General features: G+C 38.1%; 1 protein-coding gene across 1 annotated transcript; it reads right to left on the bottom strand.

Moving 5' to 3' along the window:
- Window positions 1-6,226: 6,226 nt before the first annotated feature.
- On the bottom strand, window positions 6,227-17,016 carry LOC110158085 (protein-glutamine gamma-glutamyltransferase 5-like). The gene is made up of 14 exons (XM_020922512.2): window positions 16,992-17,016; window positions 15,356-15,547; window positions 14,444-14,680; window positions 13,884-14,002; window positions 13,094-13,222; window positions 12,839-13,016; window positions 12,614-12,749; window positions 11,643-11,746; window positions 10,849-11,088; window positions 10,644-10,697; window positions 9,012-9,233; window positions 8,783-8,943; window positions 8,124-8,263; window positions 6,227-6,380 (listed from the first exon to the last, which is right to left on the bottom strand). The coding sequence occupies exons 1-14, from the start codon at window positions 17,014-17,016 to the stop codon at window positions 6,227-6,229; spliced, it is 2,091 nt and encodes a 696-aa protein (XP_020778171.2).
- Between the last annotated feature and the right edge of the window lie 29 nt (window positions 17,017-17,045).

Genomic DNA, 17,045 nt, shown 5'->3' with positions numbered 1-17,045 from the left:
AAGTGAATGAAATCTAAGGCTGCGAGGTCATCAGCCGGTTTTAATCCATTTCACTTTGTACAAAACGGCTGAAGAATTAGGCTATGATAACATCACATGACTATAGGAAAAAGACAACGAACAAAACAAAAACAAAAAAGGTTGGCTAACCATGAGGAATAAATAGGTGATGAGCAGATTCACTGAACAGCAACAAGATAAACAGGACTTGTTGGAGGTAAGTAGGTGTGTCCATCACATATGCACTATTAAATATACAAGTAGATATCAGTTTAGGTGCCTCGGATTTGTACATTGCCCTCTTTCACATTTTTCAGTAGGGCTAACTTTCTGTTAAGATTACTAATTTAACCCTCCTAGGGCACCTGTACTGCTATTTTTTAACTTTTTTATGACCCAATGAAGCTCTCTACGTCTTCTCTTCATCTGACAACTCCAGGTGTGTTTTGTAACAACATCATAACATGTTTTAAAGCTCAAGAGTCAATGGTGTGTGACATAGGATGTTTTAGTAAAATGCAACATAGCTTCGCTGAATGCAGTACTGTGGAACGTTCCAAGTAAAGCAATAACATCTCTGTGGGGACAAGCAGGACCCCCCAAAAAGTTATATAATGCATCTTTAAAATAAGTACTGGGTTATTGCTGGAGTTGAATCTTTACAACATATAATTAATTTGGCCACATTGTAAAAATAAATACATAAAAACAGCATATATTCTCTAATAAAATAGGCCATTCGGTAATAAAACCCGACAGACAATAAAACCACTCACTTGTGGAAGAAAGGCCAGTCCAGGATCTTTTCACCAGACAACCAACTGACCAAACCTCGTGCTCCACATCACAGCGCTGCTTTAGCCTCTGCTGCTAATGAGCTATTACCGCGGTGACCTTCGGGACAAACTCATTACCAGGTGACAATGGACGCCACATTCATTATCATAATTATCTGAGCTGCTTTTATTGGGGCTGGCTGGGTTTTTTCCTGGTCCTGGCAAGAGGAAGAGTGAACGTCGTACAAGCTGTTATAGCCCATTACAATACACTGAAAAATGATCGTCATCCCGTGCTGTAGCTTCAAGGGATTGTCTCATATTTTATCGTCTGTAATGAGGAGGCTTCTGCTCAAATAAAAACCGAGAGAGTCCATTTGGTACAAGAACAATCTTAAATGCATTCTTCTCTGTGATGGGATCAGGCTGTGGCTCTAAATCTGTTGAATGGGTCCATCATTATGAAGCTGTCTGCGTTGGCCCACACAGACAGAGAATGGACACACACTTCAGGGCTTAGCAGCTGTTCAGTCTGCTCTGGTCTGTCACATGGTCATCTGTCAATATGGCCGCACAGCTCCCGTAGCAGCACGTTCACTCATGTTTTCTCAGTCACAGCAAAGAGAAACTATTGGAGATTCACTGTGAGATCAGAGGAGCCTTGAGTCTGTGTATGTTGGATGGTGCTCAAAGGTGAAGAAGCGTTTTTGGTGGAGGGCACACCATTGGCTCGTCTTCCTGGTGATACTGGATTGCCAGAAATGTTCCACAGTATGCCATTAAAGGAGATATATTGTGCTTGTGTCTACTATATAGTTATAACCTATGATACCTGTGGATCACTATGTTAGAATATGGACATTTTAAATTGCAAAATTCATCTAAAATGAACTAATAAGAGAAACAAAAACTGTGCTTCTGTAGACACATCTGATGGATAGCTGCACTTCATTAGCCAGGCTGGCACCACCTACTGCCTCCGCTCAATTTCATTTTTCTCCAGCGACTAGGTCAAGAATCGGAATACACTAGATGTTTCGCAAAAACACCAGAAGTGTGAGTTCGGGCACCAGCCAATCAACGAAGAGCTATACTTTCTGTGTTGGCAACGATGCCTGAGATCAAGGATTTAAAGCCAGAACAAAGAGAATGTTTGGTGAATTTTATCAAAGGGAAAGATGTTATTGTCCTTCTTCCTACGGGATGTGGGAAAAGCTAAATATACCAGTTAGCCCCGTTAGCGGCGCATTACCAACCAACCAAATAGAATTGAATGAAAAAAATTACCCGCCTACCGTGGAGCAAACGAAATCGAAAGCTGTGAGGTCAAACTCTTTCCACGAAGTGAAAAATTCAAATTAATCAGGCTAGCACTTTATGATAGCGAGCTGCCCAATCCTATGCAAATTACAGATTAAGAAAATAAAGTGAGTAGAGAGCACTGGGTGTATACCAGTGGCAGTGAAAAGCACTGGTGGGCAATATGGTGTCTTGAAAATAATCAATTAAAGATTGATCAAAGATGCACGAATCACTCCAAATACAACTTCAAGAGGATAAATGAATAAGGAAAACAACTACAACATTATGAAAATCTATGAAAAGTCGAAATTTGCATAGTAGGTTTGCTTTAAGCATACAGAATAGGTGCCTTGACATTGACACCAGGCCAAGGTGAGATCTGCAAACCCTCCTGAATGAATGATTTTCAATGTATTTTTAAGCAATGAGTATCACTGTATCTGAAAAAGAAATTCAGTATAGATGCTTTGAACATAATAGTGTGTACCTGCTAGGAAATGAGCAGATAGACTATCCAGACCAGAAAAGTTGCATAGCACTGTTTTAAAGAATTTTCAGTGAATTTTAGTGAAATTAAGTCACAGCAAGGAACACAACATGTCTTAAACATGACTCATAACAAAGTATATTTATCATTAAAAGCATTAAATGTCCCATAATGCTAAACATGTTCTACTAAGTGAAATCATAGGAAAATCATTCAGAAAGTGCGTCTGTGTTGGTAGATGAGGTCTTCACTGTAAACATCAGTATTCAAATTCTCTTCGGTTGTTTAGACTCCATGGTCCCTGTACTGACATCTGATAAACTGCTCCGAATTCTTACTTCTTTTACATTATTGTTCCATTTGTTTTCATAATATGTTGTTTAAAACTACAAATGCTATAAGGTGATAAAATGCCAATCTATACATTTAAAAAATAGGAGGATGAATTGGTAGTAAAGCCCTAATCACAACCAGTGGTGGAACATTAATTAAAAATAGTAAAGTACTGTACTGAAGTAAAAATTGTAGGTGTCTGTACTTTACTTCACAACATCTGAGAGCAGGTATCTTTACTTTCTATTCCACTACACATTTTTTTTACAAAATTTAACATTTATTGAACCAAATTCAGCACAAATCTTTGACAAAAATCAATACATTTGAAGCTGCTTGAAATATATTTACTAAAAAATCCATACACATTTTATACAGGTGCCTCAGTACTTTTTCTTAAGTATATGTTTTTATGTGACTAAGGTGTCTCAGATTTATAAGAAAAGAATGGAAGACGAAGCGCTTTAATTCAAAACGTGATTAAGATGCAAGACGACAGTGTGTAATTAAAACTATAGAGGAAGAATGATTGCGCTGTGACAGGCCGTAAAAAGGTAATGTTCAGATGTGTGGGCTGTGGTTCCAGTTGGAGGAGCTGGGATGGAGGGATGGACGGAGGAGGAGTGGAGCGCTAGATGGTGCCAGGGCAGCCGTGACGGGGAGACATTAATAATTTATGATGGGCTCAGCGTTTGGGTGCGCTCACTGCTTCCTCCTGACGTTTAATTTGTCTGAGGAGCAGTGAGCGTGGATCTGATTATGGGCCTGAGTCTGACACCAGGCCCAGATCACAGCTGTGCACTTCTCACACGGGCAGGGTTAGACAACAGGAGCTCAAGTCAGGAATAGTGTAAATATGGTTTAGATTAGAGATTGGTCATTATTTAAAGCTCCCATATTATGCAAAATGGACACTTGTGAGCTTTTAGTCATGTTATAATGATGCTACCTCCTCAAAAACAGACCTGGAGTTATGTTTTGTTTCATTCACACACGTTTGAGTAATCCTGCATTGTTAGTCTGTCTACATCTCCAAAGCTCAAAATGTTCTGTTCCACCTTGTTCCAACAGCTACCTTTGACATTTTGTCCAGTTTGAGAGAAATAATCAGCCTAAAAATGCAGAGTTTGTGTGTTAAACATGTGTGAATGAAACAAAACACAACTCACAGTATGTTTTTTAATGAGGAAACATTATAACATAGATTAAAAATAGGTTAACATACATTTTCTCATACAGAAGCTGCTTACAGGGTCACCTTCTTGCATGAGGAAACAACCCTGACACTATTCCAGAGTCTTGATTCTCTGTCATGGTGCATTTTTTAGAGTGACAAGAAAGAAAATACTAGATGAAAACAACCTAATGACAATATCTCAGACAGTTGTTTCTGTGTCATGTTGCAATATCACAGTGTTAGGAAGCAGACGTGGGACCAAGTCTTTGTTTTGCAAGTCTCAAGTAAGTCTCAAGTCTTTGACCTCAGGTCCAAGTCAAGTCCCAAGTCACTGAGCTTCAAGTCCAAGTTGAGTCCCAAGTCTTAAGTCTAATTTATCAAGTCAAGTCTCAAGTCCTAAAAATAGTGACTCAAGTCTAATTCACGACTTCCACACCTCTGGTAGAAAGGGCTAAAGGGGACTAAATGTTCATGTTTCTGACCTTAAGGTTTGAAATTATGTTCCCTTTATTGCTAATATGAATAAATGCTTTCAGTTATCTGTAAGAGTGAATGTGGAAACACTGTTAAGGCAATAACCCTCTTTAAGGCATAGTAGTAATAGTGGACTCTGTGGATGAACGATAAAGCAAAATGGGAACTTTAATAGCTTAACTTAACTCTATAGTAACAAATATATTATATAAACAGAGCATATCTTAGGTTTATAGGATAGTTCCAGTACTAAGATTTGGTTCAAATAATTTTGATTCCATGCAGATGTTATTATTATTGCTATTTTTAACAACTAACTCACTTTTAACAATAAATGAACAGTACAACAATGCATAGCTTTGACAGAAGGTTACATTCTCCATGTATGTGCTGTTCTGTGCTTCTGTCAGGTTGATGCTGCCCTCTGGTGTCCTTACTTTACAGATATGACAAAGTTCTTTGCTTGCAGTATCTATGCAAGAGTTGGAATGTGCAATATCAGAGAAATCAAGCTATTCACCATCATCATTTTGGCTGTTTTATTGTGCATCTGGTGCTGATCTTGACAGCAATTAAGATCTATACAGACTACAAAGCTGTTTTAAAGTCCCTTCAGAGAATCAGTGCAGTGGAACTTATTAGTCACATAAAGACTGAATATTTCACACAAATTCACCTGCTTTATGTCATATTTAGCAGCAAAACCAAATTCTCAATTGAAATTAAGGGGATTCCTGCTTAACCAGAAATGGTGGAATCAGGTTGGAGCATTTAGAGACAAAAGTGGGTGCAGCAGAATAAGGTCCACTGTCATTTGTCATTATCATCACTTCTAACTTCACTTCTATCTAATAACTAAATCTGACAACACTCATTTTAAAGTTACTGGAGAAAAGTAATGAACAAATAAATACAAAAAAAATGCTTGAAAAAATGGGAGCAAAGAAGAGCTTAAAGGGGCACTGTGTAACCTTTTTGATATGGCCTGCCACCTTCTTGTTTCAAAGAGTTGTTTATTTATGGTACATACTATAAAATGTGTCACTATTGAATTATTCAGTCAGGTGTTTTTATTGTAAACCTTTGAAAAAGATGTATTCATAATGTTTGCAGGGTTGCCTCTCCAAAGATCTGACCCGTAACTTGGCCTGTTGGCATCACCTGCTTGTTTCCACATAGACAGATGTTTCATGCCATACTGCGGAACATTCAATGCAAAGCAATGACATCTCCATGGAGATCAGCAGGTGAAAAGTTACATAGTGCACCTTTAGTATATTTTACAGAAAGATCAGGCCTGTCATGATAATTACAGTGCCATTCAATAATGTGAAAGCTGGAACAATATATTTTAGGGCTCAATATTTATCTTTGGGACTTTTTCTTTGTAAAAGTGGGAAGATTTTAGACATTTTTATGTAATAATGCAAGATCTGAGATGTATTTTTAGGGCAAATTATTGATTAATTCTGTCATTTGTCTGTTGCAGCTCAAGCCTTTTAACGGTACTATCTATTTAAAATGATTTACTGAGATTATCCTGCTTTGTTTCAGTGGCATGAAGTAGTTTAAGTATTATCGTTTATCTCAATATCTCTGTAGCAATATATCGTGCTTAAGAATTTGTTATCGTGACAGGCCTAAGAAAGATAAAAATATATGATTCATGCAGCGTCATTAGTTGTGAACGGAGATTTTGTGGAAGCTTCGGGACACTACTCCAGGGCTGTGACTGTGAGAGAAGGTCCCCTGCAGCAGTTTGGTTCCTGGAGAGGATGCCATGATGGACACACTGGTCTGGATGGACTCCCCAGGCTGCAACAGTGCCTGCCTGCAAGACAAAGATCAGGGAATCACAACTGAGTCATAATAGTTCAGATTCTGACTCTCTGTACAGTCACAATCTGCCAACTGTATTCCTCCATTAAGAGGAGAAGAGGGGGGTAGTTGAATATTTGGTAAGTATAATGTAACCTGGGGCAGAAATAACAAGAGAACAAACATTCCAAAATGGAAGAAGTCTTTAAGTTTTGTTGAAAGATGTCTGAGACTGAATGATATGAACTGATCAAAAATTTTGACAATAATACAGAATACAGCAGGTACTAAAATAAAACATTGGAGTTTCTCAAGTAATGATGCTGCAAAATCTTTCACAACATTTTTTAAAACATAGTTAAATAAACAATGTATTAATAATTCAACACAATGCATTTTCATATAAACTTGGCAGAGAAGTGAAAACCATTTCAGACTTCATCATGAAGCTCAGGCTGAGAGTAGACCAAGAGTTAGTAGTGCTGTCAGCAAAGCAAAGGGTGTCTCCTTTAAAATATAAAAGTATTTGGTTGCCTAATTTAACTTTTTCTCTTTACATAATTCCACGTGGATAAATCTTGCTTCATACATTTAAAGTCTTCTGTATGTTTATAAAATGTAGAGAGAACTAAACATAAAAAAGCAGTGAATGGGGAGGCATGTCCAAACTTTTGACAGGTGCTACATAAATGTTATTTCTGAGAGCACAACAATGTGAAGAATGAAAAGAAAAAATGAGGCAAAAATGACTATAAATAACACAGAGAAAATCTGAGTTATATATGTGAACTTTAGAAGAAAAACTGCATTCCTGTTGGGCTCTAGCTTTTAAAAAATTTTGAAAAGCAACATTTTAGGACTTCAATGCAAAAACACTTTTACAGCCTTGTCTGGGATGATGTATGAAGTCTTCAGTAGTTTATTGAGCTGTCCCTCACTATATCTAAACTGTGTTTACATAGAGGATTAGAAATCTGAATGATTGAATGTTGAAAATTGAACTGAATGTTTTGTAAAGCTATTTGTTCACCTGAATGTGATGTAATCATAAAAATACATATTTTTTAATGGGCCCATTCATCCAGCCATTTTCCTCCGCTTATCCAGGGCCAGGTTGCAGGGGCAGCAGTCTAAGCAGGGACTCCCAGACTTTCTTCTCTCTGGACATTTCTTCCAGCTCCTCCGGCGTTCCCGGGCCAGCTGACAGACATAGTCCTTCCAGCATGTGCTGGGTCTTCCCTGGGGCCTCGTTCCAAGGGAGGTGCCCAGTATATTATGCTATTTTCTTGTCAATATAATAATGTTGTTTCCTCATCATAAACATACCTGAAGTTAAACTCTATACACCTTCACTAGAATCATTTGGAAAATCATGAATTTACAATGTGGAGCAGAGCATTTTGAGCTTTGGAGAAGTAGCCTAATAATAATAAAGTGTCAAACATGTGTGAATGAAACAAAACAACTCCGGGTATGTTTTTGTTGAGGTAACAACATTATAATATGGCTTAAAGCTCACAAAAGTCAGTTTGCATAATATAGAACCTTTAAATATAAACACAATTGTATATAATTACATGCTTTCTTTAGTACCTGTTTCTTTCATCATCTTTGTTGTACAATACACACAAAGCGAACAGCATTCCTAGACCACATTCTTTTGAGTCCCCCCCTCTCTTTTACAGCAAGTTCTTGTAAAGATGAGCAGATATCTCTGGTATGTAACTTTTGGTGGTGCTAGTGGGATGGGTCTCACCTGGTCTCATGCTTGCTCTGCAACAGTCCAAAGCCCTCCAAGCACAAGACGGCACCACTTATTACAGTACTGCAGTGATTTGTATAGGAGACATGTGCCATATAGTTTGTCTTCATCTGAATCCTGTCCCCTCCTTCAACCTGTCAAGCACACACTATATTATTATTATTATTATTATTATTATTATTATTATTATTATTATTATTATTATTATTATTATTATATACCGTCAAGAAGACACTGTTTTGCATATAGATGAGAGTAAACGTCTCCAGCAAAATACATGTTTGTACATTCTGTGGATAGGTGGTTTTCACTATATAATTATGTACTCCAAGCAAGGTACTCCTAAACTAACTCACCACAGAGCTGTGCAAATAAATGTAAACCCACATTGTGCCTTAGTGAAGAATTGAACATGCAATCTCTGCTTGCTATGATTATGATGCAATTTTTATTTTTATTTTTTTAGCTATCCTCCATGATGTAATGTTTTCTGAAAAAGGTGTTAATAAGCTCTTTTTGGTAAATATAGCATTTCCAAAACAATAAACGGTAACATGGTGATGTTAATATGTTATGTGTTAGTAGTTAATCCCCATTTTAAATCTAATTCTCCAGTCTTTGGTATGTAGTGTATTCCATAAGGTCAATCTTACCTCTATACTGATGTCATGTGAACAGATGTTGAACTCTTGAGCAGCCAGTACTCTCTCTTTGGTGTTCATGTCCTTTATCACCACTGCTGCATTCACAATGTCATCATGGGCCATTAGGGACGTGGACAGAGAGGCGGGGATGCTGTGGTGGAGGGTTAGAACTGAAAACACAAATAATCCAAAGTCAAAATCTGTATAACTCATGTGTTCAACCTCAACCATGTCTGACCTTGCCCTGGCTGTATCTCCAGTTGACGGTGGTCCTTCCAGATGCTCTCGTGAGGGCAGGAGTTGTAGTGTTTGAGCTGGGCGTTGAGGCGCTCCGTGAGGAAACGGGCGTGTCTGGAGTGATTGGAAATGGTGACGCAGAGGCAAATGGAGTCGCCCATAGATGGCGTCTTCTCCACTTCCAGAGATACTTTGAGTCCGGAAACAATGCCTGATGGAGGAACTACATGCACAGAGTACAGAGGCTTTTACCATGTTTAGTGAGAATACCAATGCTACCTGCCCTGGATTTTGTATAACCCACAGACTGTATAAAAAAGTGGGAGTGTGATCACCTAGCCTGATTCATCAGCTGGTTTCACTTCGTTGAAACCATCTGACCTTGCAGCGTTAGAATTCGTTTGCTCGATGTTAGGCGGATACTTTTTTTAAATTTAACCAATCGCTGCTATTTGGTCATGACGTATGTAATGCGCCACTAACGGGGCTAACTGGTATATTAAGCTTTTCCCAAATCCTGTAGGAAAAAGGGCAATAACGTCTTTCCCCCTTGATAAAATTCACCAAACATTCTCTTTATTCCGGCTTTAAATCCTTGATCTCGGGAATCGTTGTCAACACTGAATGTATGGCTCTTCACTGATTGGCTGGTGCCTGGACTCGCACTCTGGGGTTTTTGCGAACTGTCTAGTATATTCCGATTCCTGATCTAGTTGCTGGAGAGAAATGAAACTGAGCGGAGGCAGTAGGTGGAGCCAGTCTAGCTAGTGATCACCCATAGCGTTTGGCTCCAGTCAAATGAAGCTAGCAGTTATGGGGCAAATTTGGAGCCGAGTTCCATATCAGGAATAGAACTAGTTTTATGGACAAAATAGCAAAATAAAAATCATGTAGAGGGGGTTAATACGAACATTTTAAGATCAAAATGAGCAGCCTGACAGCAGCAGATATGGATAGAGGGGTGACTTTTTTCAATACAAAGAGTCAATGGAGCTGGAAACACGCCCATGCACATTTCCTATTTGGAGCATGGTGGCTATACAGTGGTATAACTGTACATGTAGTCCTATTAATCGCTGTTCATACAATGTAAGCATCACCACAGCAGTGGATAAACAAATGAGCTACAGAGACTAGCTTCAACTAAAACAGAAATAACTGGCCTTGAACATCCATGGACAGCTAAAAGGTAGTCAGATTTAAAGTGAACTATTTTCAGTTTTCAAGACCATGGCATAAGCAGATTTTTGTTCTTCTGCTCCTTTATGGGTAGTCAAAGCGCTTTACTTCGAGGAACCATTAACCATTAACATCTGACCTACAAAATGACAAGCTTCAACATTTTTAAACCTGAAAACCCCAGAGTCATCAGTCAATGTCACTGGGCAGTTTAAAGAATGGGGAAATATGTTCATTTTGATGGCTTGGTGAGAATTTTTATTTTTTTTCTTCGAAGTCATTTGATTATAGATTAAGGTAAAATAAAGATTACAGAGTTACAGTATATTGTTTTGCTCTGTTTGCAGTGTAATATAATGGTTCAGCACTTAACACGCTATGGGCCATGAGGTGTGCAGCTTTTATCTAGTTTTTATTTATTTACTATTATTATCACAAAATTACTGATTATTACCTGATATCCTTCCAAATACTCCAGATGAAGAATATGTTCGTGGAGAAGGTGTTTCTGCAAAAAAAAAAAAAAAAATGTATGAAGGTGATTTTACAGAAATGATAAAGTAGCAGTATATATAACTACACCTAGATTAGAAAGATCAATATGTCAAATTCTTCCAGTGTAATTGTAAAAAAAAAAAAAAAAAACATATTTCACTCACTTGTCCTAGTCTTATACATGTGTGTGAGGTTCTCTGGTTTGTTCGATCCAATGCTCTTGGTGTAGATCAGCTGTCCTACCCACTCCGTGTCCACGCTCCTCCCTACCACCAGGCCATCCCGAATAATCAGTCGAACCACGTCTGCGTCCACCGAGGCCAGGATGAACGAGGCGTCGAAAGGACAGTGAAGGCATCGTCTCTGGACCGCTGAGACTGGGCACGGGCCGCAGCAGTAGATTCCTGGAGATCCAAGCAATTACATCATTTGGTTTCATTTAGTTAGGTCCAGTAATTTGATACTTTGCAGTAACATTATGCTGGGGGTGCTCTACATGTATCTCGAATGGTGGAATGTTAAGGAGTTATCATAGTGACACAATGCACACATATTTTTTTCTTTTTTGACAGTGTTTTTTTTTTTCTGAGAACTCAAGACAGAACATTTTTCAGGAGCTTGTGATCAATAAGAGCATTTATGGTCCTGTTTCAGAGTTTGATTTTCAACAAAAAGGTGAAAAACTGTTGGCTAATCTGTAATTTTATGTGTGAAAGACTTGTTTAAAAGCACAAATCGGACCACTTGTAGTTCCAGATAAATCAATTCTTTATGGTCACATTGTGCTAACTTAAAGCCCAAATTAAAGTCTAACAAAACCACAGACAGAGCAGTGCCTACAGTTAGCAGTTAAACCACATTAATAAATGAATTCTGGTACTTTGATACCAAATGAGTTAAATCTCAAATAACACTCAAATTCTAGCAGCACATAGGCACATTACACAGTATTATTCACCTGCACTCTTCTCCTGAGGGGTGGGGTCCACTACCTGCCAACCATTAAAGTCTGCACCCAGGTCCTCTCTCCTCATCCAGCACTCTACCCACACATGGAAGTTCCTATGGGGAAGACAATTCACAGTACAGGAGCAAGCAACAGGAACAAGTAAAATCTATTCACATCTTACGTTCTTTTTGTATATATATTTTAAGACTCTTTGGGCACATCTCACCAACCATCTAATCATCCCAATTAACTATTATACTACTTATAGCCACAGACTGTATGAAGCTAAATGGTCACATTTTTATATAGCGCCACCTTCAAGGCACTCAAACTGCTTTACAACAAGGAACCACTCACACATTCACAGACACACTTTCATACACTAGTGTACACAGACACTAGGGGGAAGGTGGGTTAAGTGTCTTGCTCAAGTTGTGATTCTGAGGACGCCTTTGAAAACGAGATGGTGAAACATCTCAAGAGGCTTAAGAGGCTTATCCTCCAAACAAAATAAATTCAAATTAAATTCAAATTCAAGGGCACAATGACAGCACTCATCTGTGGATCCTCATCATGATCATCAGAAGCCTACCTCTGGGTCAGTGGATCTGACCACTCAACCAATTATGTTTTATGTCAAGAGCATTATTTAATAGTTTGGAAGATTCCATATTAGGAATAGGAATTGATTTACAAACAAAAGAGAAAAATAAAACACCAGGATCATGTAGAGCAGGTTAATAAGTTACAGAGAGAGAGAGGTGATGTTTTTTCAATACAAAATCGAATGGAAACAGAGTTGATGGCGCCGGAAGCATGCCCATGCTCACTTCCTGCCTGGAACGTGGTGGCTATTGGGTTAGTTATGTCCATTTATATATACAGTCTATGGTTATAGTCACTTATTTTTATTAAACATGCACTTTCTTTTTAATATTTACGATTGTTCTAACAGAATCAAAATGCAGAGTCAGCCTCACCAGACGCTATCCTTTGATATATTGAACTTCTCCCCTTTACTGGAGTAATACTCTTCAATTATTAAGTTTGCGTTCACATCATGGGCTGCATTAAAAACAGTCACAACTCTAGAGGGGATTCCAAGCACCCTCAGCACTGCAAGATCAAGCAAACCCATAATTATATCATCATAATTCATTAAAAGGTCAGTGAAATCTAATCTCTATATTTTTATTGTGGACTACCTGTGCAGAGGACACAAGCAAACACCCAACACTGCCCATATCGCACTGGGCTGCAGTTAGATGACAACCACTGGAGCAGGATCTCAGCACTGCCGGTCCAGTCAGTAGGACACACTCCATCTGTGTAATTGCCCTGCCACTTCCCTGCTAGAACTCCCAGGTCATCATTACAGTTCACCTGCAAAAGATCATTTGTCATTTAGTACCTCAATACCATTTAGTCACCCATAAGTTCTGTTTTGTATGGAAGCTCACCATAGCACAAAGCACCCTGCAGAGGTAGACAGGATCAGCCCGCCGGAGATAGTCGTTCTGCCTGTCGTTCTGGTGCTGTGGACTCACCTGGAGGAGCTGAAGACAGGCCTCTAGAACTCCAGGCTCATACTGCAAGATTTCAGTCAGAATAAATTTGGCATCAGTGCAATTTTGCTTTAAAATCTGCAGAAATTTCACTTTAAAGCGTCCATATTGCGGTATATTCTGATCTATGAGATAATGTCGTTTCCTCATCACAGACATTTGTAAAGTTGTGTTTTGTTTCATTTACAAACCCTGCATATTTCCTAAACAAGCTCCTGTCCACTGTCGATCTCCCCCAGCACCCCCTGCACCACATCTCTATAAATTGAATTGCTAATGTTGTTATTATTAAGTAATGTTGCTGCCTGAAAAGTATTATCTATCTATCTGTTTAGGCTGTGTTCTTCTCTCAAAATGAAAACATACTCCTCTGTGTTTTAAACTCCACACACCTTCACTACAATCACTTCGATGATTTCAGCTCTGGAATTGAAAACTACCTCTTCGTGACATCACAAGGTAGAACAGAGCATTGTGAGCTTTGGAGATGTAGACAGACTATTAATAAACAATTATTCAAGCATGTGTGAATGAAACTAAACATAATTCCAGGTATGTTTTTGAAGAGGTAACAATATTATAACATGGTTTAAAGCTCACAAGACGCAATTTTGCATACAGGACCTTTAAGTACACCATGTTCAGTAATAATGTGTGTATTTAAGCTGTCCTCCTGTTCACAGACCTGTCCAAAGGCCCAGGGCTTGTGCCTCACACTCTGGTCTGTGCCCACATACACCAGCCCATAGTCACTCTGGATGTACTCCTGCAACTGCACCTCCAGAGGCATGGACACCGGGTCATCTGGAACACAACATTAGTATCAAGTGTTTGCACATGGGACTAAAATTAATGAAAAAAGTATTTTGGCCATTGCATGATATCTAGAGACACTCATTCTGTGCTTTCCGAAATGGTCAGTTGGAACCGTCAATTGGAAATGTTCAACTCAAACTGAATATTCTAGACTGATAAGACTAGCATAAATATAATATATCACAAAACTATGATATTTAAAGGTGCCACCAGTTCCACAGATCTGATGTGTAACTTAGCCTGGTGGTGTCACTTTTTTGTCTCCATGGAGTCAAACGTTCAATGCCATACTCTGGAGCATTGCAGACAAAGCAACATCTCCATGGACACGAGGAGGTAATGGACCCTCACTAGAAACATTACAGAGTGCACCTTTAAATGTACAGATTTCATTTTATATTTCACCTATTTTTTATTGAGCCCATTTACCTTTACACCAGGGGTTACAGAGCAGCACAAATGTCCCCAGTTCATAGTTGAATATGTGATACTGTCTCTGTATGTGCAGCAGCAGGTGATACGAGGCCACAGCCGAGAGCACGGGGGAACACACGTGCACGCTCACAGAATGAGAGCGCACGTTTTCAGGGAAGACTCGAGCAGACCAGTGCAGAGAGCTGAGGCACTGAGAGGAGAAGTGGATGGGGAACCTCTCTGTTAGATCACCTACAACAAAGCATCAGTAAATATTCTGTGTAACAAAAGAGAAGTGTAGCTTTCAGATTACAAGCAACAGGTTTGTACAAAATGCAAAATGCAAAATCTCTTTCAAAACGCATTTTGTCTGACAGATTTTTTGTCAGTCATTACATATATTAAATGTCCTATATTACGCAAAATTAACTCTTAACACTGTCTTTTGTTTCAATAATGCATATTTGAGTAACCCTTTATTATTATGCTGTCTACTTCTCTAAAGCTCAAAATGTTCTGTTTCACCCTGTGATGTCACGAAGTAGTTGTTTTCAAGTTAGCAGCTCCTTTTACCTTCTGTTTATTCCAGGGTTGAACTGATCCAAATGATTCTAGTGAAAGTGCAGAACTTCCTGTATTCCACCATGACATCACAAGGTGGAACAAGCTGGAGTGTTTTCAGTTTGACAGAAGAACTCATTTTAAAAGTGCAGGATTTTTGTGTTAAACATATGAAACAAAACACAGCTAAATAAACTATATATAATATTTGTTAATACTGAATACAATGTAAAACTTGTCTCACTTTGTTGTCTGAAGCCACATGAACTTGTAAACCTGTCATGAGCAGTAAAATAGGCTGACTGTATTTTCACAGTTGTATGGTTTATGGTAAAGAAGTTTACTGTACAGTCACAGCAGACATACCCAGCTGCACCTCCAGGTCAAAGTTGTACATAGACCAGTCGATTGGCTGTTGGAATATAAGAGTCACCTGGAAGGCCCGTCCCCTCCTCACCACCAGCTGATGAGAGCTGAGCCCCACAGTCTCATGGGTAATGTGGTTCTCTTGGATTTCAAAGTTCACAAACTTCAGCTGGCAGTTGTCAGGGATCAGGCCTAGAGAAACAGATTCAGGATCAAAACAAGTATCATGATCAACACAAGTATACCTGTCACAATAATTACTATATCAACTTATCGTTCAATATATGAAAGGTAGAACAATATTAATCGTATGTACTTTTTTTGTTTGTTTTGACTACATGATAAGAGTTAAGCTGTACAACTACTGAAGTGTTTAATTCTGCAGGTTTTTTGTTTTGTTTTGTTTTGTTTGTTTGTTTGTTTCTGTTTTTGTTTTTAACAATATTGTAGATTTAGAATAGTTTTTGTGGTATAAATTTACTCTTGCGTTATTGTGTCAGTGGCATAAATTAGTTTCAGTATTACAGTTTATCATCTATAATTTCTTCAGCAATATATTGCGCTTCAAAATTTCTTAATAATGCATATGTAAATACACTCTAAATATATTTTAATTACTCTATACAGCACTTCTAAATGTATTTATATTAATACAATTGTTGAACTGAAATTTCTCCATATAAAATAAAATATCTGGCATAAGTTCTTGCAGCCTCTTTTCCAACATTTTACTGTAAAGTGTATTGATTTTTACTGTCATTACATAACTCTTCACCACTCCCCCAGTCTAGTAATGTAAGTATGTGTTCATAAAGTAAAGAAATGGACTATTGAGACTGCTTGCAAATACAGTACATTGGATTATATAACCATTACAAACATAAGCAATATCTGTTGTACTTTCTAAACATTGATTAATATAAGGCTATATACATGAAGAAATACAAACAAACAAAAATCAATACAACATAAAATGATTAGCGATAATAGCCCCCAAATGTTACTATCTGACTGATTCAGTTCAAACTTTAAATGGTATTTTATTATGCAAAGCTGACTCTGTGAGCTGTAAGTCAAGTTATAAGGTTGTTAACTCTTCAAAAACATACCTGGAGTTGTGTTTTGTTTCATTCACACATGTTTGAGCAATACTTAATCTCAAAAGTGGTAGTTTTCAAGTTAACTGCTACCTTTTACCTTTAGTTCAGTAGAGACTGGCAATTCTGGAGCTGAAATTATTCTAATTATTCTAACGATTCTAATGAAGGTGGGTGGAGGGTTTCTATTTGATAGAAGAGATGTGCCTAATCATCCTTGGTTTATGTGTTAAACATGTGTCAATGAAACAAAACACAACTCCAGAAATGTTTGTGATGAGGAAACATCATTACATGAAAATCAAAAAATAGCGTAATATGGGCAATTTAAATTGTACACAGTAAAAGCAATGTAAGGGATGTGATTTTAAGAGGTAACAATATCAACATAATTATTCATTGCCAATTCATAACTTATCACACAAAGATATAGCTGCATGCAGATTAAAAAAGAAAGACAAACTGAGACTACAACAGAGCTATGTAAAGACAGTACAGTGCTGACAGTACTATAGAAAAGTACAACAATGTAAACTCACCCCTGCCGCGCACCGCCTGCTCCATATTGTGAGTGAGACCGAGGTTTGACAAGA

This window comes from Boleophthalmus pectinirostris, unplaced genomic scaffold (assembly GCF_026225935.1).
Source record: "Boleophthalmus pectinirostris isolate CB_2022bp ecotype Guang Dong unplaced genomic scaffold, ASM2622593v1 HiC_scaffold_8, whole genome shotgun sequence".
NCBI classification, from domain to species: domain Eukaryota; kingdom Metazoa; phylum Chordata; class Actinopteri; order Gobiiformes; family Gobiidae; genus Boleophthalmus; species Boleophthalmus pectinirostris.
This window is presented reverse-complemented; position numbering and strand designations above follow the sequence as displayed.